We start from the raw sequence: 24,290 nt of genomic DNA, 5'->3' as shown, positions 1-24,290 counted from the left end.
TTGCAAAAATGTCAAACTCTTGCACATGAGATGGGATGGGGTTCGGGATTTAAAAATCAGTTTTTGTTGTTTTTTTTTTTTCTTCCCAAACATTTCACAGATGAAGGGTGGGTGGTTGGGGTGATGGTACAACAGGTTCTTTGGCTGCAGATTGCTTTAGTGGTTCTTGTTGTCTTACTGGACATCTTCTTCTTCAAATTCCTCCTCTTCCTCCTCCTCCCCATCCTCCTCCTCCATTTCATCTACATGGACAGGGCTGATGGTGGTAGGACCAATATCCAGCACTTGCAGGTTCTTCAGGAAAGAGAAGGCTTTTTCTTTAACTGCACTTGCTGACAGTCGGTTGAATCTGACCCAGGAGAGAGGGATTATGGTCAGCCCATACAATATAGACAAAATGAAGTGCCATTGTCCCTTGTCCCACTATCTACTGCTGCCCATCACAGTGTACATCACACTCCTTTCAAGGCAAAAAGCAATATTGTTATGTAAGAGGGGATTATGGTCTTCTGTATCCACACAAAATCACCCGGGTTGCCCTTTAAATTAAATTAAATGAGATTTTCTCAAATATGGCAAACATGTCCCTGAAGGAAATTAAATGAAATGTATCCCAGGATGGCCTTTTTCATTCTCTAACAGCCCGAAGTGTTGAAAATGTATTTTCTGTGCTTTGTTTTCATTTACTGTCCTCCACTGAAGTTCACACCACAGCGTTTTTTTTTTTTTTTTTTGTTTTCCAGATTGGCTCTGCAGAGACACAGCCCATGGTGGGAAAATCTGTAAACTGGTGTGGCAGCAAGACAGGCTCACACAGCAGTTTTGAACAGGTCATAACACTAAGCCAACAGGCGTTGCTGCAGTGTGTTCCCTCTGTGTGGAGGATAGTCTCAGTACTCCGATAGTAACGAAGGAAAAAACTTCTCAGATATTTCTCAGATAGCAGCCCAGCTGTGGGATTGGAGACCACAATAAGAAAAACGTTCTGTTGAAATTATTATTGTTATTTTAATGCTAGTTTTCTTGCTGTATAATGCAAGCAATTTCAGCGAATCAAGATCCTAACAAGATCCTAACCGTCAACCAAAAATCCTGTCCCTTGGGAATCGCTACAGCTTCGCAAACAGGGAGAAGCATAGCTGCTTGAATACAGTAAATAAAACAGCCAGGGCCCAGCCCACAAATGAAATTAGCTGTTATGTCTTATTAACATGATTTTTTGTTCAAGTACAACATTTTGGTTTACATCAGAGTAATAACAACCATAAGAGTGGGAACATTAGGGAGCAACACCGAATTGTAGTTTGGTTTTAAAAATACATTTTATAAGCAGTGGTAGTTTATGACATCACAGGAGGGGATGTGCTATGTATCTTTGACTAACCTGAGAAAGATGCCCTTGATATTGGGTGTACTCTCAAAAGCAGTAGCTGGGACACTGCTGATGCGGTTACTTTGCAGGTAAATGTACTCCAGGGACTCAGGCAGGTCAACAGGCACATGGGTCAGCTGGTTCCCTGACAGGTCCAACACCTGCATAAACAAGCCAGTCTTAGTGTCATACCACAGAGGGCCAGATATCTACACAACAGCACATTAGTGTATAGCTGTGTCATTGATGTATATCTTCCAGGACAAGACGTCAGGATTGAAACAAAAAAGAATAACATTCAGACCACAGGTTGTGTCAATGTATTGTATTCCTACAAATTTGATTCAGTTTGAATGCTGATGAATACAGTCAAGCTGAATTTGTTATGTATTTCTGTATTTTGTATTATTGTCTCATTTGTAATTGTGGGGTTGGGGGTGGGGCAAATAAACCAGTGAATCTCGCCAAGGAAGGACCAAGCCTCCCCCATCCCACTTACTGTTAGGGCACTAAGCTCCTGCCAGGCCCCCTGGTAGATGGAACTGAGTTTTAGCTGGTTGTTACTGAGGTTGATCTCACGCAGCTTGCTCATGCCACTCAGTGCTCCATCAGGAATAGAGTTCAGCTGGTTGTCCTTGACCTTAAGTATTTGCAGGCTTTTGGGCAGGCCATAGGGGAGAGTGTGCAGGCTGTTCCCCGATAGGTCGAGGGACTCCAGCAGCCGGAGTTTACGGAAGGCCTCTTTGTGCAGTCGGGGGCTGGTGATCTTGTTGTAGCTGAGGTTGAGCTCAGTCAGGGTGTAGAGCGTGGCCAGGTCGTTACGGTTGATCTCAGAGATGAGGTTATGCAGCAGCATGAGGGTCTTGGCGCGACGAGGCAGCCCCCGTGGCACTCGCTCCAGCTGGTTGTTGTACATGTGCAGGGTGTGCAGCTTCTTCAGGCCCATGAAGGCTTCGGGGTGGATGGAGCGGGCCCGCAGTTTGTTGTTGTGCAGCAGCAGGTATTGCAGATTGCGGATGGGCGTCAGGACATCCTTGGGGATGCTGTTGATGGAGTTCTTCTCAAGGTGGAGCACTACCAGGCTACGGGGGAGGCCCTTGGGCACCATACTGAGGTTGTTGTTGGACAAGTCCAGGTATTCCAGTTTGCTCAGTTGGCTAAGAGGAGAGAGAGAGAGAGGAGAGAGAGATTGGGCATTATCCCAACATTCAAGGAATAGGAGAGGATCAACCAAGCAATAGATCAATCACTCTTCCTTTGAGTCTCAGTCTGCTGATCCCGTACCTTGTAACGACTCATTCCTGCTCTCTCTAATGAGCCCTTGACTTGCTAAGCCATTCTGTACTTTGCAAAATTGAGTCTCCCTCAGCCCCCCTTCTATTGATTTGTAAGCTTTAATATCAAAACCCTTCATGATATTGATACGGTTAATGGTAACAGAACTAAGGAAACTAAAATATTTCACGCTCACTTCTGGTTGCATGTTTATGATGGAACACACCTGAAGGTTTCATTGTCCATGCCATCATGGCTAAGAAGGTTGTTCTGCAGGTACAGTTCCCACAGGTTGGATAGGTTGTCAAAAGCCCCGCGGGGGATCTTCTCTAGTTTGTTATTCTGCCCACAAAAAGATACTATTAGCAGAGGGCATAAAAAAACCTCTGGGTTCACATTTCCTCTGAGAATTATTATAGGTGTATACATATGATGGTGGTGTAGCTAGATTATCTACAATCTCTTTATTTCCTCATCTACATTTCAGTCACCCTGCAATCTATCCCCATTACATCTGAAGGATTATGACAAGTTCTACAATACAAGTAGCATTTTCTTCAAAATATGGATCTGGTAAAAGTTGGCTTATTCACAAAATACCTTCAGATGGAGCCGGTAGAGCGCAGAGGGTAAGTTCTTGGGGACATATCGAAGAAAGTTGCTGGACATGATGAGGATTTCCAGGGAGTCTGAACCACTGAACATGTGTTCAGGTAGCCCAGCGTCTGTTAGTTTGTTGTTATGAAGATACACTGACCTGAGGTTAGGTAAGAAATGGAGATGAGCACAAAAGGCCAGTGACAGAGCAAGATAGCTAATTTAAATTTCTATTTCAAGGGGGAAAACAGTCCATACTTCAGTCTTGGTTTCTGGCCAAAGGTATTGGGGTAGATCTTGGTCAGCTGATTAGCCGCAAAGTCCGCACTAACCAAAGAGGAGGGCAAGAGTTTAGGTGCTGCAGTGAGCTGGGGGGATACAAAAAGGAACAAAAAGTTGGGTTACTATTGTGAGCATTTTTTAGTACTCTGGAACATTATTAGCATGTGGTGTTTTCTGCAAACACAGCTGGATTGCTATTATGCTAATATATCAAGTCATGTTCACTTGACCATGTCATGCTGACTAATCTTCCAATGCGCTGTTAGCTTCCCAGACATTACCATCACCAGGCAATTATCATGTTTAATGAGGATATGCATGCAGCATTCAGAAGGTAGGACACACTCCAAATTCAGAAGCGAATGGTCAAATAGTACATGTTGCTCGTCCAAAAACAAATGAAGAGTCACAAAAGGCTGAGAAGCTGATGCTGCACAAAGAATTAATATTAGGCCAAGAAAGGATTTATTAATCTTAAATCTTGGAGGACTCTGTCCAGTAGGTTTTCCAGCTCTCTTTAATCTATTAGCACTCACAGAATTTGGAAGGGAAGCCACTTGGTTCAAATAAGACATTGATGAGTTCCAATACAGCCTGTACACAACATACAATACAGGCTTCAGGGCTTTCAAGGTTAAAAAATCATGCAAGTACATGGATTGAAGTGGCAAGCACATTTTTGCAGCTTAGTGAACACCACCAGCTCCCTCACGAACTCCAGGGTCCCATCAGCAGGGATATTATTACGTTTTAAAGAGTGATATATCTGTTCCACATCCGTCATCAAACAAGCCAAAGTGCCAGCTGTGTTTTCACATTTGACGAGTTGGCAAAGATGTGCAGAATTTGATTAAGGGCCAGACTGGCACACACAGCTGGGAACACGAATGTGCCACAGTCTGCTGCCACTGTTCTCCCCCACCCCCACCAGAGGCACCAGAAGCAGAGCTAGCATTTTGGTTGTCCACCAAAATCCAAAACAAGGGAAGCAGGGCAAGAGATCCGAAAGCTGGCAATGTCCTAGGAAAAACGGCAATTAAGTTCGAAACATCATTCCCACTGAAAGTTAAAAAGGACTGAATTTTAGCCCAAATTTGAGGGGAAAATTAAAAATTTTCCCCCCAAAAACAAATGAGCCTGGCTCTATTCCAAATTTCAAGTGATAACAAAAATAACCTGCAAACAAAAAATATGTTATTTAGAAAAGAGCATATGTGAAAACATCAGATTGAATGAAATTAATGGAGTGCATACATTGTCTGGCTATGGTGGAAAAACTGATTTTGGTCGCAGTTTAGAGTCTCAATGTCATAGTCAGGTATTTGTGTCCTCAGGACTCACCTTATTGTTTGCCAAGTACAAATAACGTAGACGATCCAGCATTTCAAAGCCCTCATCCTCAAGGCCTGGTAAGAAAAGAATGAATTATGTGACTGAAATAAATTTCCAGGAAGTGCAGACAAGATGACAAGAAGTACTCTGACTGCTTACTGGGACAGGAAGCATGGTCACCAAACAAAGCTGTCATCAAGATAATACAGGGTAGACTACAAATGGAAAAACACTAAGCAGAGTTTTCCAGCATCTTATATCTACCTCTTATTGCCCTTTTTACTCTTTTCCTAGTTCTTTTCCTGTCTGTATGTCTCCTGTCTCTCATTTACCATCTGAAGTTAGACGGTTGTTCTGCAAGTTGAGGGTCTCCAGCTGGTAGAGTGCTGAAAGCTGCTCCACAGTCACCTCTTTGATTTGGTTATTCTGGAAAATAGGGTTAGAGGAGGAAGACAAGCAGACACAATTTAAAAAACACAGAATGAATTTATATGCAACTCAAATCACATTAACAGGAATGTGTCATTACCAGAAAAATTACACAAGAGGGCCTAATTCAGTCAAGGACATCAGTGGCTAATTGTTTCGAGCTGTAGGACGTTTTTAGAACTGGCATGAGCTACTTACCTGTAAAGACAGCTGTCGGGTTTCTTCAGACAGACCGCTTGGGAACTCAGTGAGATCCACCCCAGCACAGTCCACCATACCCTCAGCTTTACAACTGCAGTCCTGGGGACAGTTGATTACATCTGGTTTCACCACAACAGGGGGTGCCTTCTCCTCCATCCCTTCCGCTCCATCTCCCTCCTCTTCCTCTGTCTCCGGTTGGCAGTGCACCAGAGCCCATCCCAGCAGCAGCACAGAGAGGACCTGCAGGATCCCCCTGGGACGTGTCATGCTCAGGGCCAGTTCAGCCACTCAGCAAACTTCCTTTTCCAGAGGCCCTGCCTCCTATACTCTGACACGGGTCCACCTTCCCAAACCTGGACCTCTGAGCACAGGTCCCTTCTACACCTGCAGAGGATTAATGAACAAGAACAAGTTAATCCATGTGATCAAATATTACAGTACCTGAAATGATTTCATGGTTTGTTTGAATGTTTACAGTATGGTTCCATATATTCTCTTTATGCTCCTCTGCAAAATCTCTTTTCCATTGCCTTTAAAAACATATAGAAATTGGCTGGGTCGATCACATAAGGTCATTATGCGTTTTGCAGTTAACCTTTAACCTTTCAAGCACACATCTTTTCCTTTCTGTGTCAACCACTGTGCTCCTGTTTTTTTTTTTTAGCAATTTTTCTTAGTCCCTCAAAATTGTCTCTTTGTGAAAGATTATAGTGTATAGCTTCTCTCTGTACATTCTTCTATTACAAGATATTAAACATTCTCTTGTGTAGATGCAGTGGTGGAATGAACAGACAGTTTATAGGGAAACTTCATCTCTGGAGATAGTATGTTTCTGTTCAACTGCCAGGCCCTTAATGTGAATGCAAAATGTCACAGAGCATTACTAATGGACAACAGTGTTTTCTCCACTGAACGTCTCCAGCAGCAATGGAAAAAATCCAAACAGGCAATCAGTTTTCAGCATATTTACTTTTCCAAAAACCAGTCGAAGCCACATTCCCCTTCTCCCTCAAACAGTGTCTAAAATCGACCAAGTACTTCTGAAAGACCCCCAGTGACATACACACATAAACAATACAAAAACCGTGCACACACACATACGTACACACCAACATATATTGACTCAATATAGCCCCTGACACATAGAAACCCGAAAAACATGCTCAGACACCACAGCCCTCCTTTGACCCACATCACAACTGCACTGCTGCTGACACATGCCATCAGCCAAGAGATCTAAGTCAAAACAACTTACGCACAAAACTTTGTTGTATAGTTTCACTCACATAAAACATATAAAAAACATATAAAATATTACTCATTTGTTGAATAGAATCTGTGTGTAACCCCTCATTTTTAGTGTGGAGCGTACAAGAAGGAAAATGCAGAATTTTGTAAACATATTGATCATTTATCACATACAGTCCAAAAATGATTTGTTGATGCTTATTGTTATTTTTAATGTATGCATGGTACAGAAATGCAAGACATATATTAGTCACATGTTTTTTCACATGGGGTAGAGATCAATTGATTATCTGAAAGTGTCATGACCTTTGAATAGCTGTTAAATCAGACACAAAGCAAATTTTATATAAAGATTTTTTTACCTTGTCTTGCAGAGGTTGTCGCTGAATGAGGAGATGAAGCTTGACCTCCAAATTCACAAAAAGTAGTCCCATTACAAGAGAAGAAGCGCTGAAGCGCCACCACAACTGCAAGAGACCTTCCAGATGTGGGAGTGGGCGGGCGAGCAAGAGAGTTCAGCAAGAGAGAGAGAGAGTAGTGCGCTGAGAGAGAAAGAAATTTCTCTCTCAGTCTTCCCAGCCAAATTTCCTGTTTTTTTTTTCTTTTTTTCTGCAACAGGTCTTTTCCAATCCCCATATGGAAAAGTATTCAGTTCACAAAGCTTAGATTAATTTGTGGTTTAAAAAAAAATCCCTTGAATTTTTGGAAACAGTCCGGTTTCCCTTCCAGGATTCCTGGGGATTAAAATGAGGTCAAGTAGCTGTGACCTACAATGTATGTTTTTTCAACACTTTGGTGTATTTGTAACTCATCTTACTTTTATACAGGCCCAAATTAAAGCCAAGCTCTCAGTCTATTATAAATTGTAGTGTTTTATTCTTATTGTGTCACCATTTTTCAGGAGTATCAGCTAAACCACAGAGAGCCAAACTAATCCTTAAATAAAGCAAATAATTCAAAATAGTAAAAACAAAAAAGAAACAGTCATCCTCAAGGATTTCATAAAAGTTCATCTTCTTTCTCATGTCATTGAAGCTTGCCAGTATAATTAAGACAAATCATATCTTGTAGCATTCTAGACAGAAATCCTTTGTTTTTATGTATTCACATGTCATGAGTTTTATTTGACTGTTGCTGCATTCTTGTTATTCCCAAAGGTCAACAGAGCTTGGGCAGTTTTGGAGGGGCTGGATTGATGTTTATATTTCAGTATCAGTATTATTTACACAATCATCCTGAGTGGAGCTACCATGTGCACTCTTAGGTACAGTGAGGTGGACATCTTAGCCAGCTGACACAATGCATTTGTTTAGGTGCCGCATGTACACTTTCACACTCAATCCACTAGAGAAACAGGTTGCTCACTTATTGTGATTCCCCCAGGTGTTTAAAATCAGAAGAGCTTTTGTGCAGATATGGAGGAATAGTAGCTGCATTTCCTAGTAGTGGAGTTATCAGTACTGGCGGATAAGAGTGACCTTTTTCCCTCTAGTCCTTCAGAAAAATCACCTCTCACACTGACTTTCCATCCAGTTTGGGTTACAAATCCTGTTAGCTAGCCTAAACGTAAAAATTTCGGTAATGTTGTAGCTTGTGACTGGCTATAGACAGGTGTGTAAAAAGTGAGGGCATCTGGGACGTTATCTGTTTGTAACAAAGAGTTTGTTTGGTGCTTTGTTGTGGTTTTGTGGCGGCTGTTAACACAGATTGTGTCTGGTGGGATACTGTGTTTGTTGCTTGTGGTGAATTAGCAAGCTGGGTAGCTGGTGAGCTAGTTAGTCCTGCTTTTGTGTTGACTGAATGACAACAGTTTAGCTGCATTTTGATTTGAATTCTCTTAGCAACACTAAGTATATCTTGGAAGGTATTACATATCTGTCTGTTGCTGATCATTGGTATTTCAGAGTGAAGTGCATGTTGGTGTATAATTAGAACCATTCAAACTTGTCATTTGTTTTGTGGCTAGTAGAAACTAACGTAAGCTTTGTATGTATAGTTTCCTATCATATCATTCAGTGTTAGTTTTGCATGGAGTGTTCACTATGAAAATGTTTGACCCTGTGGTGTTCCTTGAACAGAGACTAGAACTGGGAGTTTTGTTTCAGGTTTCCAAAGCTCAGTTCTTAGCAACAGAACATTTATGTGTCAATATTGTCACATATAACAAAAATGTTATGTGCTTGATCTGCTTATTCCAAAGATGCATAGTTCAGACAAATGTTAGGAATGTTAAGCAATGTTAGAACTTCTAGTGCCTTGATAGATCCACATATGACTTGGTATAAAAGAAAACTGAAACTCAAAAATATTCAAGTACAAAAATATTTAAAGTAACCAGGCAGGACCAGGAACATTAGTAGAACCAGGAGTTACATTTTGATTTAGCTGAGTTCATGCGTTTGCAGCCAAAATTCAATGCAGATGAATTGATCTTTTGTCTTTTGAAAAGATTGCCCATAGATTGAAGTGGCCTAAAAGGATTCTGCTGACACTGAGTGTATTTGTAGGAAAGGTCTAAGAAGTGTATGCATCCTTTGACTCAGTGCAAGCTGAAGAGTATGATCCTATTAAAGAGGCTGTGTCAGCAGCTTATGAGTCAGTACCAGAGGCGTACTGTCAAAAACTTCAGTCCCTTCAAAGAAAACCCAGAGAACCCTATCTTGATAAAAAAAAGAAGCGGCTTTTGATCATTAAGAGTCAGTGATGGAGACACATTCGATAAGTTATGCCAATTAATTATGGTTATACATTTCAAAGAGAGTGTACCAAGACATCTTAGAACATACATAAATGAATGATAATAAATTGTGCCAATAATATGACAAATGCAGCCATGGCCCTGGAGGAGTATTAGTCTACTCATTAAGAGCATGGGTGGAAAGTACACACCCCCAATACTGTGAACAAAGCAGTGAATGACTAATTCAGGCCAAAAGTGGGTTTTGAACAGTTTGACAAATCTGCAGAGAAGCAAGCCTGTCCACCTTTTAACACCATTTTTTACTATTATTTGTAAACAGAGGAGACCCATGAAATCTAAATTCCCAATTTGCAAAATAAGTCAGCACAGAGAAGATATTCTCATAGGTCGGGAGTGTCGGGAGCCGCCAACGTTGGCCCCCGCTACCCCAGCACAGGTTCTCCCAATGGATCCGCCCGCCACAGACAACCAGGACACCGGGAGTACAGGTAAATGAACTTTATTATTAAAAGTACTGCAATTCATAAATGGATGGCTCACGCTCTGCAGACCTCTCCTCCTAGACTCCACCATCCCCTTTACCACAGCGGCCCTTCCCTCACCCTGCCCGGGGGGGGTACCATGCACCAGAGAGGGGGAGGTCCCCTCACGGACATGCACACAAAGACAAAAAAAGGGTGGGCCGCAACTCGGCCCACACCTCTAAGCTGGGCCTCGCTTGCGTCCCAAAATAAAAAAAAAAAAAGAAAACCTGAACAATAAGGGACGGGGTGCTGCTGGTGTCCTTGGTCCGGGCCGCTGCCTCCAGACGCTGATGTTGCTGCTTGTCCTCCTCACACAACTCCAGAGCAGGAACTATGACCGCACTGGGGGGGGAGGAGAACACAGCGACACAAATCACCCTCTCTGCTAGGCTGGGCAGACTTCAAAAGGGCGCGCACACGCACTACGGCAACACCGCCAGTCACGTCCCTTACTGCACGGGGGCACCGCCTCGATCCGCCTCCTGCCCAGCCTGGGGCTCAGCTGCTCCGCTCTCAAGCCTCTCTTCCCCTCACCTTTCCCAGCCGGCCTGCGTTGTGTTGTCTGCCCCCTGCGTCACTCCAGGAAGCGGTCCAGGTCCGCAGCGCTCCGCCGACACTCGCTCCGCACACACACGACAATCTAAAATGAAATCCCCCTCCCAGGATTTCCCCCAAATCAAACCAAAAGGGAACAAAAAAAAGAACGAAACATAACATTAACAAATTAACCGTAAACAAAAGAAAAAAAAAAACTGGCTGACAATGCAGAGCAAAACCAAAACCAAAACCAACCAAAAAGAAGCAAACCAAAATGAACCAAACGGAAATAATTTCCCACCAGTAAAATCCGCTGCTTGGAGCCTTCCTTTTTCCGAGCCGTCCAACCCCCGACTGTCTAAATTGTAACCTTCTTATACCTGTACCCCCAGTAATGACAATTCAGAACAGCCCCAAGCTCCGCCAGATCGGCAGAGGCAATCATTCTATAACCCCAGCTCAAACACGCACCCGTGGTACTTAGTTAATATCACCGAATGAGAGGCTCAACAATGGCGGCAACTGTGAGCTTACCTCCTGACAGGAGCTCTACTGATGTCCTCTAGACCAGCGTTTCCCAACCCTGCTCCTGAAGGCACACCGTCCTGCATATCTTCTATCTATCCCTGCTCTACCTACCTGACTGAACTCATCAGTGGCACTTTTGATTAGCTGAGCACACCTGATTTAGTCAAGCAGGAAGGATACATAGAAGATATGCAGGACAGTGTGCCTCCAGGAGCAGGGTTGGGAAACACGGCTCTAGACATTAAATTAAAAGCCTGTCTGATGGCTATCTGTAGACAGGTGCATAATATGTACTAATCTTGCATATGGTTATGGCTGATGTGTGAACAGATTGCTTTATTCAGACAGGGTTTGGACTTGAGGCATTCGTACATCATGCCTCTCTTCACGGTGTGTGGATAAATTACATGATCCTTGGCATAGTGTGTAGACTGAGTTCAGATCTTCGCTTTCAATTTAATTTTTAAATTTGTATAGCGCCTTTTACAACACAAGTTGTCACAAAGCAGCTTTATATAGATGAGCATAGAATGATGTGCTTCACCTCATGACCGGCGTATGCACACAGACCCTGGTCATCTGTGGTAGAGCACCTGACACAGACTCTGTGTTTATAACATGTTAGATAAGAACACATCCAACATCTTGCTGTAATCATATAAATGCACCTCCAGAAATGTAACAATAATAATAATGTAACTGAATATTATTCATAATGATCAAACAGGTTATTTAAAAATAAAGCAATTTTATTGTCTGTCAAGCTGTATTTTGGAAGTTAAAGTTTCTTGAAGAGGCAAGAAATCAGTATGGCAGCCAGGAAAAAAGGAGGTGATCTAATACTTCTATGGAACATTTAAAAAAAAACTTAATTCACTACTGTGAGTAGTTGTGCAGTCATATCTTCCATGGTGTTCTGGTTGAACATCTGCTTTGAATAAAGAATACATTTACATTATATATTTTTTTTATTTACACCTTTACAATGGAATTCAGATACCTTGTAATACAGTAATGCTAACAGTTTGATCTCTTTTTCTGTGTAGGTGTAGTTATTAGCATTTTTGCCATAACTTTATCAATGTTAGGGTGGGATTCAGCTGTAAAAAATGAGTAAGCAAGTGGTTACATAGTTTATAACAGAAGTATGACATTTTCAGGCTTCCAACCATTAAAGTTGAATTAAGAATATGGATCAGAAGGACAGAAATCTAACTATGGCAGAGGTATCAAATACACTGGTATACTTTCTGTTTGCTGGTGACTTTTTTTAATCAGCCTCATTTTAAGCACCAGCCTAAGCAGACAATTTGCCAAATCCGAAACATTTCATGACCTCCATTCTGATGTGGAGGAGGTTTTTTAATCTGTTTGCATGTAACTATTCCATAACTATTGGGCACTTTAGGTAGCCATTTTGGTTTCTGGCATTTATGGTATTAGGTTTATGACTGCAGCTGCAATTCTTGGCATGACTTGCCATTTTTGTTCAATATTACAAGGAATGTGCTTACTGTAAATTCTGACACTCCAACTAGATGTTCCCTGAGTTCACTGCATGGGTTATAAGCTCACCTTTGAAAGTTTTTTTCCCATTAGAAAGCTGTATCAAATTGATAAAATGATATTACAATACATTAAACCTTCTGGACAGGTAAACAAATGTGACGTAAATTAGAGTGTGTATGTCATTACACCTATAAATCTGCTTTGCTGTTCTGCAATCAGGCAACATGTAAATAGCATGTATAGTTTCTCCTATTGAATTGATGTAAGTGGCCCTAGACATACTTATTAGATAATGTGACTCAAGATAATCATGGCTCAAGGGTTACATCTGAAATTAGCTTTGTAAATTTTCCCAAACAATAGCTACCAATAATGGGCCATCCTCTTAAAGTGCTTCAAAAACATTCTCAACACAGTTGTGTCATGGTTCAGACCAGAAGCAGAGTAAAAAATCATTGCTATTGAGATCCAATCGCTGTAAAAGGTACAGAGCAGTATGATGGATTACCTCAGTGAACAGGAGACCTCTCCCTGGTGTTACAGGTGAATATATCATCTGTTGAAGAACCTTACCTCATTCCTCCCAATGTGTAATTATATATGCAATGGAAAAATCCAGCAGCAAAAGCCAGGTTGCTGAAGCCCTAAAACCAGAAGGCTGTGTTGTGGTTTGAATGATGGTAAGAAATGGAATGTAGAAATCTAACTATGGCAGAGGTATCAAATACACTGGTATACTTTCTGTTTGCTGGTGACTTTTTTTAATCAGCCTCATTTTAAGCACCAGCCTAAGCAGACAATTTGCCAAATCCGAAACATTTCATGACCTCCATTCTGATGTGGAGGAGGTTTTTTAATCTGTTTGCATGTAACTATTCCATAACTATTGGGCACTTTAGGTAGCCATTTTGGTTTCTGGCATTTATGGTATTAGGTTTATGACTGCAGCTGCAATTCTTGGCATGACTTGCCATTTTTGTTCAATATTACAAGGAATGTGCTTACTGTAAATTCTGACACTCCAACTAGATGTTCCCTGAGTTCACTGCATGGGTTATAAGCTCACCTTTGAAAGTTTTTTTCCCATTAGAAAGCTGTATCAAATTGATAAAATGATATTACAATACATTAAACCTTCTGGACAGGTAAACAAATGTGACGTAAATTAGAGTGTGTATGTCATTACACCTATAAATCTGCTTTGCTGTTCTGCAATCAGGCAACATGTAAATAGCATGTATAGTTTCTCCTATTGAATTGATGTAAGTGGCCCTAGACATACTTATTAGATAATGTGACTCAAGATAATCATGGCTCAAGGGTTACATCTGAAATTAGCTTTGTAAATTTTCCCAAACAATAGCTACCAATAATGGGCCATCCTCTTAAAGTGCTTCAAAAACATTCTCAACACAGTTGTGTCATGGTTCAGACCAGAAGCAGAGTAAAAAATCATTGCTATTGAGATCCAATCGCTGTAAAAGGTACAGAGCAGTATGATGGATTACCTCAGTGAACAGGAGACCACTCCCTGGTGTTACAGGTGAATATTTCATCTGTTGAAGAACCTTACCTCATTCCTCCCAATGTGTAATTATATATGCAATGGAAAAATCCAGCAGCAAAAGCCAGGTTGCTGAAGCCCTAAAACCAGAAGGCTGTGTTGTGGTTTGAATGATGGTAAGAAACGGAATGTAGATATTAGTGTACAGGCGGTAATGTTTTAATAGTCTATGGGGAGGGTTAATGTACTGTGGTTATGACAGTGTATCCACAGCAATTGATTATATTCATGGTAGTACTTTTGTGTGACTACACTTGCACTTTGCACATATAAATTAATACATTAAATTAAAAATACTGTGCCGCATACAATCTCTGGTGTTTCCCAGATGGATAACATCATTTTTGATAAAGTGTTTTCATGCTGTGTGCTTAGACTGGCTGTGAGGAAGACAGCCTAAGGAAGACTGTTAACTTCATAACTCACAATTTACTGCTCAGGAAGTTTCCCTCTTGGAATGTCATCAAGAGTGTCTGAAATCAGGTCCAGCATTAAAAAGCAATAAAAAAAATGTGCTCTGTGATTGGTCTGTGGCTTTTATCAACACCCACGCTGGACTATGTGACAAGTCCCACCTCTGCACATCCAGGAAACGTTTTTGGCTGCTCCTTAGTGCTGAATGTAATTCACAGAAAATATTATTAAAGCACATGTGCTACAGTACAGCACATGCTGAGGTTACCTGGCCACTGAACCAGAAACAGTGATTCATTCTAGGAACAGTGAATGAACAATGCCCTGTGACCATTCACATTATGCAACACTTTGTCAATGTCATAACGCTTAAGAACGCTCTAACACACCAAATAACTTTTCACAAGTAGAGAAAATGGAATAATAATTGTATACTGGTAGTCCTGCTGAAATATGTCATTCTTAAGGGAACCATTATGTATTTAACACAGCACCGTAGTTTTGTGAATATAGCCACAGGGCATTTGAGCACTGATTTGTGATAAGAATCGATAAAGAAAAGAATCACTTTAATCATACTTGTACCCCATCAGTACAAAAACGGTATGAGTCTTCATTGTTTTAAATATTGCTAAAATGTATATTCAGGTTAATCACATGTGCAAACATCAAGGATTCAAATTAGGTTTCAGCTATAACTCCAGCGTAAATCTTGCCATTATTTTGTCATACAGTTTTATGTCACTTATGCTACAGGTGTCAGTGCCTACATTCATAACAATGATACCACAAAAGTATTTTGTGTATATTGAAAATATTCCATGGACAAATTTTATATATGCAGACTGATTGGTAGAAAAGAAGATGGCCAAAAGTCATGTCTATTATTAATTTAATTTGACAGGTTGAATAAAAGTGCTCAAAGAGATCAATTTTTACCTTGGCAGCTTACACACTGGAGCATTTACTGAAATGACTGATGACTGATGAATTTACCGATACTGACTGATAAACCACTGTTCTATGCACTAATCACAGTATGTTACACTACATGAAAAATGAATGAAAGTCAGGAAGGTAGTATTATAAAATATTGAACTTTCCAATAATTGTGTTGCAAATATTTTAAATGTAAACGAACCTAGTCAAATTTGCCCAAGGCCATAACTGCATTTCTGTAAATAATTTGAAAATCACTTGATCTTCATGACCTTCATGACTTATTTTACTTTGGAGGAATAGTTTTGGAAGTAAATTAAATTCATTGCAAACAAGTAATTTGACCATAAATTACCTAACACAGCCCACCATAGAATGCCATTCTTCCCTTCTACAAATGGAAGGAACCCCATTCTTCCCTTCTATAGATGGAAGGAACCCCATTCTTCCCTTCTACAAATGGAAGGAACCCCATTCTTCCCTTCTATAGATGGAAGGAACCCCATTCTTCCCTTCTATAGATGTTGGTAGCCAAGAAGAAACGCCATAAAAGAAAACAAATGACTGGTAATAAATTAACACAAAGGAAATATTGATGAAAAAGCTCTTTCTATTCACAGGACAGGGATATGTGTTATTTTTAATATAGTTTAATATATAATCTATGCATCAGAATATATTCTTGAATCTTGTGAAGACTTTAAAAACAGTTATTGGGATCTAGCATGACAAATGCAAATCCAAACAGCCCTTTAAAATGATCTGGGTTACAGGGATACTGGCCCTTCAGATGCTGCATTTTTATTTGACTTTGAAATTGACAACAAAAAAGTGGTAGCTTGGTCAAAGGGTATTGTAAGGGGTAAGACAGTGGTTTCTGCTTGGGCCTTCAAAATTACCATTTTTAACACATTAACACCAGAAGATTAACATCTGTTAATTCACACGTTAACTTCCTACGCATTACACCAGAAAATCAGTAACCCTTGTTGAACGAGATACTTTCATGAAACCATCTTAACATAAGGATATCATATTTGTAGTCTTTCCTTTCATTCTGAAATGATGTGTGTGCAGTGAAAATCCCACACTGAAATTGATTTGACCCATTGTGCACCACAGTTCACAAAACAAGACCTGAGGTCAGTCTAGACCATATGGTGTAGGCCATGGTTTCTTACTCTTCCACAATTCAACAAACATAAATCAAAACAGAATCTGGCATTCTAAACTATCAGCAATGCCCACCAGGCAAGCAGAAGATTACTGAATGTCTGCTGGCATTGCAGATGTGCTACTGATCCAGGTTTACGTGGCATGAGATAACCTCAGCCAACTTCAAGTAAATCATCAATTTGGCATTGTTTACCAGACATTCAATGCTAGTAGACCCTTGATTGAATCTTGCGCTCTTTTTCCAGAGCGTTGTCTGGAAAATGTGTTGTGCCCGGCAGAATGAAAAAGCCTCAAGTCGTCATCTAGTTTCAAAAGTGTAATAATATCCCAGCTGTCTAAGACATCAAGGCAGAGGTAAGCAAATTATTTGGCGAGCAGTTGTTAATGCAAGAGCTCAAGCATTTATTTAACATCATCAATTTAGGTGTAATCAGCAAATAGGAGTGACATCGCAATCAGAGGAACGGCTGCTCCAAGGCAATGATCATGGATCAATGGTATAGCATCTTTCATAAGAATATAAGAATATCCACCTAATCCCAGGTTCACCAAAACCAGAATTATGTGAGGACTGTTCCATTTCTAACCACAGTACAAATGAAAGACTTTAAACATTAACAGGTTAAACCATATCTCATTACACAAAAGTGTACAAAGAGATCTCTGCAGCAAGAAATGCTAATATCACTTTAACTGAGTACAAACTTATATTGCTGTAGGGTTTTGGTACACTTGAATGAATGTGCTCCCCTCTCCCACAGAGATGAGCTGATGTCAAGGCAAGACCACCCTTTGTCAACGCTTCTCCCCTGGGTACACAGAGGGATGGACAGCAAGACTTTCTTTTCACAGCTTACATATGCCCACCTTCAAATGTTGGCTTTTGAGAATCATGGCCATTCAGTTTGCATTGCATTAAGGCCTTGGAAAGTGCAGCAGAAAATACAAAAAAAATCCATAACATCTCAAAGCATTACAAATCATAAAGAGCTTTTTTCTCCTTTCTGTAGAAAATTCTGTAGAATTTTCAGCAGCAATATGAAAAAGTGCCCCTAGGTAGAAGGGCTTGTGTTAGGGTCCCTTGAGAAAAGCAGATTGCTCCTGTAAACATCACAATTTGCCACAAGTAAATGTAATCTCATAAACCAAGAAATCCCAAGGTGAAAGCAGGCCTCTTTTATTCTGTGCAACCACACAGCCTGACAAAAAGCACACGCTGTGTCCCAAATCCCTGTCCTTCTCCTGTAACACATTAAATCCACTTACATAGTTTAAGTGGCTCAGTATATCATCTTTAGTAGTCATGTAAAGACTGAAATATGACTGATGACGTATATGAATTATATTGGAATTATATTGAAATTAACTCAAAACTTGAAATAAAATAATTAATTGTGTTCCTCTGTGTAGTGTGATGGCTAAAGGTAATACAAGAATGTAAACAAAACTCCTCTGCTATCAAACAGTATGGGATGCGAATTTGTTTGGAGGAAAAAAACCAGTGAGATGAAATAATTTCAATTTCAGATTCCATCACATATGCCTGGTTTTAAGGGTTAAGGTTACCCAGTTGGCAGATTAAGCTGGAAACTGGGACATCAGCTACAGCTACAACAGCTTATAGGAAAGCAATAGGCTTCCTACAACACAGCAGCAATGCCATTTGAAGGTTATCTGTGTGCAAATGCTAGGACGGTAAAATGAGATTAACAAAGCAGACCTCATTTCTAGAACCTAAACATGCATTATTTATCCTATCTGGGAGAGCAGAGACTCCAAGAAACAGAATAAAGCATGTTTATTGCAAAATTGGTGATGTAGGCAGCTATTTCACATTTGCTTGAAAGTGAAGTACTCATGAAAACCGTTGCCTATTCTTACTTTCTGTGTATAATGGAAAATACAGAAGGTTAGAGTCCTAGCCAGCTTTTGTATCAAGACATAATACAACATTGTGTGTCTTCCGTAGCAGAAAATTATACACTTTATCGGAACACCTCTGGGAAAGCCTTGGTGAGATCTTACATCACGAGAAAAAGGACACAACCCATGGAACATTGTACCTATTCACAATATCTAAATTTAAAATGTTTACATCATAATCCACATGTAGTAGTAATAATTATGCAATAATAATTATAAAAAACAAATTCTGGGTGATTATCAAGCTATCAAGAAGAAAACTGAATCAATCCAATTGCAAGAGTATAATTAAGTCAGTCTTAGTAACCCATATAAGACCCCAATAATGAATAAAATTAATATCATACAAAAAATGTACACAATTTTGAAAACTGAGAGAAGAGCTTAAGATTTTCAGTGAAGAACACTGAGAGTCAAAACCTTCTGATGCCTAGCAGCGTCATGTCAATTAAACATTGAAGAGTGACAGGCAAAGCATGCAGACCAAAGGGCATGACTCTGAACGGGAAAAGCCTGAGGAGTCCTAAAGGCAGTGTATTCGTCCAGCATCTTTTAAATGATAGTGTGCCCCAGTTTCAGATAAAAGAGGGATGTGTATTCACTAGATAGTTGTTCTATCTTCTATCTTGCCAGTTCTTGCTGCTGGCTCTGGCTGCAGGTGGGTTAACTTGGCCTACTGTGTCAGACTCTATTTCTGGTGATTCTCAGGCTCCTCTTCCACCCTACAAGCCAACAACAGCATTCCAAGTGTGTGTTTCTGTCTCTGCCACCCTCTCAAGAGATTGTTCCTTGCCAGTCTTGGGTCGATGGACTTCATACATAATTATATCTGCCTTCCTGGTGACAAGGTACTTGCCTTTTTACAGTGAGTCTGCTCTAAATTAACCAGAAACATGAAAATAACAGACGCCGGTTGGAGTTGCTATGGTCAAATCATAGAAGATATTTTACTTCCCCAAGACTTGACTGGTTATCGCAGTGAGACGAGCATAATATATTCAAATGGCGATTCCAAAATATGGCTGCATGAAGGGGAAAGAAATTTACACGTAAAGCCTTTGGCCTGTCAAATCTATAGTGAATAAATGTGTCAAAGATAGTTCTGCTTGTAAGTTTTTTTTTTTTTTTTTTGATTGATTTAGCCATATTAGCCATATTTTAAAGATGAAAACCTACTGACTGGAGATTCATTTTCCAGGTCATCAAGAGGATGTGACATGGAAATGATGCACTGCTTTTTTTGCTGTGTAAAAAATAAGACAGAAAGAGATTGTGAATTTAAATATTTCCTCACAAATAATGTTATCAATGTCAATATGTGTGTTTCAAAGCATTGCTGCATCCTTTAAAAATGAGCCATTTCAGTCATTTTGCAATGAGTCATGCCCTGTTAAACTTGGGCCACAGTTTCCATGATCAGTTTCCAAGACCACTGCAGCGAGATCCTGCACACACAAGCTGGATACAATGAGTTTTTTGCACAGTAGAGATCTGATCGATTCCAGGAAGCATTTTCAAAAAGACTCTTATAATTAGGATCAAGGGAGTTAGTCTGGGGAGTGAGCCTAGAGTTTCTCTCCTTTTAACAAGAAGCTTTCTTTGGAGTAGTGAAGTCAATGTGATATTTGATGCAAGGAGACAATCCAAAGGGATATTTAATACCCTGGGGTTAAATTTAACATTAAAAGATTTTCAGTTGTTTTCTGCAATTAGAATTACAAACTAACCTTTGCTGCTTCACACCAATCAACATTTGCTTCCAAATAGTCATTTATCACTGAGGTATAAGGCCTCCATTTTAACCTCCATGCAGAAATTGTATATCTTTATTGACTGAGAATGTTCATGGTGTGATTATACAGCAGAAGACTAGACCTAACTGAAAAATGACAAGATGTTTCCAACTGGAATCGGGCCATGAAACATTACTCATGACAGAGGTGAGAGTGGAACTCGGGGTAGGGGATATGTGCATAGGAAAAGCCTACTAAGGAAGACAAAACTAACTTCCTCTAAGACAGACCTGAGTCCTCAGCTCAAGAAAATGAGGACACATCTTCAAACCATAGTGGGGGAGAGCAGGCGATATGCAATGAAACACAAAAGAAAGCAAATTGCATCAGCAGACATTTTGGTCCACACAGCACTATTTACATTCCGTGTATCCATATTTCATCAGCAAAGACACCAAGGCCAAGGACAGTGACAATCCGGTTTCCTGCCCATCTCGGTTTCCACACAGCATGCATCTAAGTTATATTAAAAGGGGCTCTTGCCATTCTTCTTGTCAACTATTCATGAGACAGTCTTCCCCTCCATGCCCCCAATTTTGCTCATTGCCCCAATTTTGAGCAGAGGGGTATAGATGCAGCCTTGGAAAAATTATATCATTCTGCAGGCATTGTTTAGCTGTAGACACTTTCGTCTGACGACAACATACAGAAAATTACAACCAGTTCAGTAATTACCACCTTAGCATAATCTGGAACTATTTCTGCATGGCGCTGTTGGATATCCTGTTAAACATCCTTGTTTCTTAATGTTCATAAATGACATGACCAAAATGAATGAACAACATAACTGTGTGGTCAGTTTCCTCCTTTATAAGTGACTTCTTATATGTGCTTGGTCAACATGATTCATTTGAGCTGCAGCTGCAGAGGAAAGATTTTCTAAAGCAGTCCTCTTTAATCAAGGAAAATAACATGAAGATAAAATACTTTGTCCAAAGTCTAGATGAGTTGGAATATTCTCATAATCCCAGGATAAACAGATACATTGCATTGGAATAACATAATATCAAACTGAGAACTCTTAATAGAAAACAGATAACATGGTCATACTGCCAGTATCAACACCATTACATAAAAGTACAAAAAAAAGCCAACCCCTCTGTATTTCTGAGAATAGATACAGCACCTGATAATACAGTCACTATGCAATGCATTTATTTTGGTCAAACTGAATTTGCTTCTTTGTGACCTTAAAAATCATCCGGACTCAGCATTTACTTTGTGTTTTATTTTAAAAATCATGCAATTCTGATTATGTTCTACAAAGGTATTTCTCTTACATCCAACAATTTCATCAAACTGCATTTACTGTCTGTGGAATAGTCAAGGTCTTTAACATCAAATTGGTGCCATTGCATCAATGCATGAAATTCAAAACTTTTTTAATAACTAAACATAATTTTTCAATACTTACCAATTCAGAGCTGATTAATACAAGTACTTAACTTGATTTTGTGAATCAGCAAGCTATGACAGATCAATATTACAATCAAGTCAATAGGAATTTGTTTTATAAGCAATATATAAGCAATATCATGCTACCAGTATTATTTGAGGTTACAGTGTTGCTTGCTAAAAAATCTACAGTATCACTTACAGCCTCTTTTTCATCCAATCAGCACTTCAGCACTTAATTCAAAACATATGCCTAAACTGAGCCAATAGCTGAGTATGTTTTTCCCCAAGGGACTGTCATAGTCAATAGTGTGACCATGACTCATTTCCTTTAGAGACAGGGTAACAGGCAGGGCTGCCACCTCATCTTTAATTTCTGTCATTATTTCAAAGCCATTGACTGGGAAAATCACATCAAGCCCTGGGGTCTTGGGTATACAAATTGGACATACAGTGCATAAAATTGTGTGATTGTATTTGCGGATTATGATCTACTGTTTCTTAAAAATCCAATATCCTTTCACTGTGGTCTTTCACATTGACATAAACAATTCAGCGCCTTTTCTCAGTATGAGATACATTTTTGCCAGTCAATACCATATCTTCATGGTTAATGTGGATATACTTGGCATTTCTTATCTTTCTAATTGACCCTGAAGGGGGTTAGATATCTTTGAATTTGGATACACATTGTTAAATCTGATTCCATTAAATATAGCTCCACGATAATATAAGGTTAAATTTGAGTTCCATACATGGTCATTTTTACTAGCATTTCAGCTGGGACAAGCTGCAATGATTACAATGATTCCCACACACCTTTAATGTCAGATACAGATAAAATCTTTTTTGTTCCCAAATGTCAATAAATCTACTGTTTGTCCTCATATTCATACATTGTTTTCAACCAGTGGAATATTGTTATGAACTTAGTTAAAATGAAACATTAATTATCTATTTGATCATGAAAAATAATTGTAGCAACTCCCTGCCATTTACTTTACTTTCAGTTGGTAGAATCCTGAAAATAAGAGGTTATATTAATTGTTAATTCTATGCTCTTGCACAAAGCCACCATGAAATTAAAAGCTACCCACAAATATATTTATATTCAATAATACATACCATGTATGCTATGCAGGGGTAAATGAAAGCATCATGGGAAAAAAACCTTTGGGTGGTGTTGGATGAGAATATGTGGTAAAGCACACTTTTAAATCTTAAGGCCATTTCATAAAATAATACAATTTACAGAATGGTAACCAAATTTCCCCCAGCAGACTGTATTCTGTGAGGTGAGGTGGTTTCAGAAGAAAAATCCTACCAATTTTTTTGTATGCAGCATGACTGACAATATAACAGTCCTGGCTGAATGACGCCATCCGTTTGCACTTTTTATGGTTCAGAAAACACTATTAATCTCTTTCCACTGGAAAGACTAACATGTTTTAAAGGGATGCTAGACAAGTTTGTGTGAATACAAAGCCTGGTGCTCCAGTTTTGTTCGGATTTTGAACCCAATCTGTGCTTCCATCCCTAATTTGCAATGACAAATTGTACTCAAAGATTTGGTTTGTTCTGATTTTGTTGGTCTTTACTGTGTTTTTAATAATTGTTATACCCTCCCTTTGAAGTTTTCTCAGGGCATAGTTCATGGGTGTTCACAATAGAAGTGTTGTCTTCATTAGTTTACACAGCACCAGGTAGCTACAAAACTACACTAAAAGCCTGTGGTTCTGACACACAGCAGACATGAAATAATCTCAAAATGTCTTTCTAGCTTAAGAGTCAATACCTCTTTGTGTTGATATAGAACTTTCAAGAACTTTTCAAAATAAAATGTGCTACAGTCCCTTGTCAAATGGAGCGAAATCATCTTTTCAAATAATTTCCAATTATGTAACCTATTGCTTTAAGATGGTATATTTCCATTGTTTATTGCTATCTGCCTGTATCCCACCCATGACAGAAAATGTTTTGAGCCAAAATCATGGTCCTATCTATATTTAATGAAAGTGACAAACAGCATTGAAATAATGGTTTTGCCACAAATCTGAAGTCAGACTCTGAGATGTGGTATGGGAACCTACCTAAATAGCTGTTTTGAGCATGGAGGGAGAGAAAGCCTAAGATGTCACTCTTTCTGTTTATGGTATTCTCTACATGTCAACACAATGATAGCAATTGTGTGTAGGTGACAGTAGGTTCCCATTGAAACCATCTTAAAACTGAGAGACGATAAAAAACATACAAATCTTTTTCTACAACATAAACCCAAGCCATAGATTTGGGAGGGACAGCGCCTGTGAGATCAGAGAGAAAAAGAAAATACTGTAAAAGCCAATGGGGAACAAAGAAGTCATTTTTGGAATAACATTGAGAAAACCAGTGAAGAGCGCCAAATACTTGTTTTTCAACTGTACTCAACATAGACAGAAAAAAGAAATGGTAAAGTTCTATACTTGATACAAATGTAAAATTCTACAATATAGATGAAAGCTTTTTCTGGACTTGAGGATTTACTTGTGTGTGTGGTTCCAAATTCATTTCC

General features: G+C 39.5%; 1 protein-coding gene across 1 annotated transcript; it reads right to left on the bottom strand.

Annotated features, from left to right (window-relative positions):
• Positions 1–174: 174 nt before the first annotated feature.
• podn (podocan) lies at positions 175–7,206 on the bottom strand. The gene is made up of 10 exons (XM_036521587.1): positions 7,099–7,206; positions 5,486–5,872; positions 5,191–5,284; positions 4,868–4,932; positions 3,503–3,612; positions 3,248–3,404; positions 2,874–2,989; positions 1,872–2,529; positions 1,385–1,533; positions 175–349 (listed from the first exon to the last, which is right to left on the bottom strand). Exons 2-10 carry the CDS (start codon positions 5,753–5,755, stop codon positions 175–177), a joined length of 1,794 nt encoding a protein of 597 aa, XP_036377480.1. The 5' UTR covers positions 5,756–5,872; positions 7,099–7,206.
• Between the last annotated feature and the right edge of the window lie 17,084 nt (positions 7,207–24,290).

The sequence above is a fragment of the Megalops cyprinoides genome, chromosome 2 (genome assembly GCF_013368585.1).
Source record: "Megalops cyprinoides isolate fMegCyp1 chromosome 2, fMegCyp1.pri, whole genome shotgun sequence".
NCBI classification, from domain to species: domain Eukaryota; kingdom Metazoa; phylum Chordata; class Actinopteri; order Elopiformes; family Megalopidae; genus Megalops; species Megalops cyprinoides.
The sequence above is the reverse complement of the archived record's forward strand: the minus strand, read 5'-3'. Positions and strand labels throughout refer to the sequence as shown.

Excerpts from the sequence above, each read along its gene's own strand:
- podn (XM_036521587.1), bottom strand. The coding sequence starts at position 5,755 with ATGACACGTCCCAGGGGGATCCTGCAGGTCCTCTCTGTGCTGCTGCTG. Across the intron at positions 4,933-5,190 it reads CAACCGTCTAACTTCAGATG|GCCTTGAGGATGAGGGCTTT; the intron begins GTAAATGAGAGA and ends TTTTCTTACCAG. Across the intron at positions 1,534-1,871 it reads AGGAGCTTAGTGCCCTAACA|GTGTTGGACCTGTCAGGGAA; the intron begins GTAAGTGGGATG and ends TTGTTTATGCAG.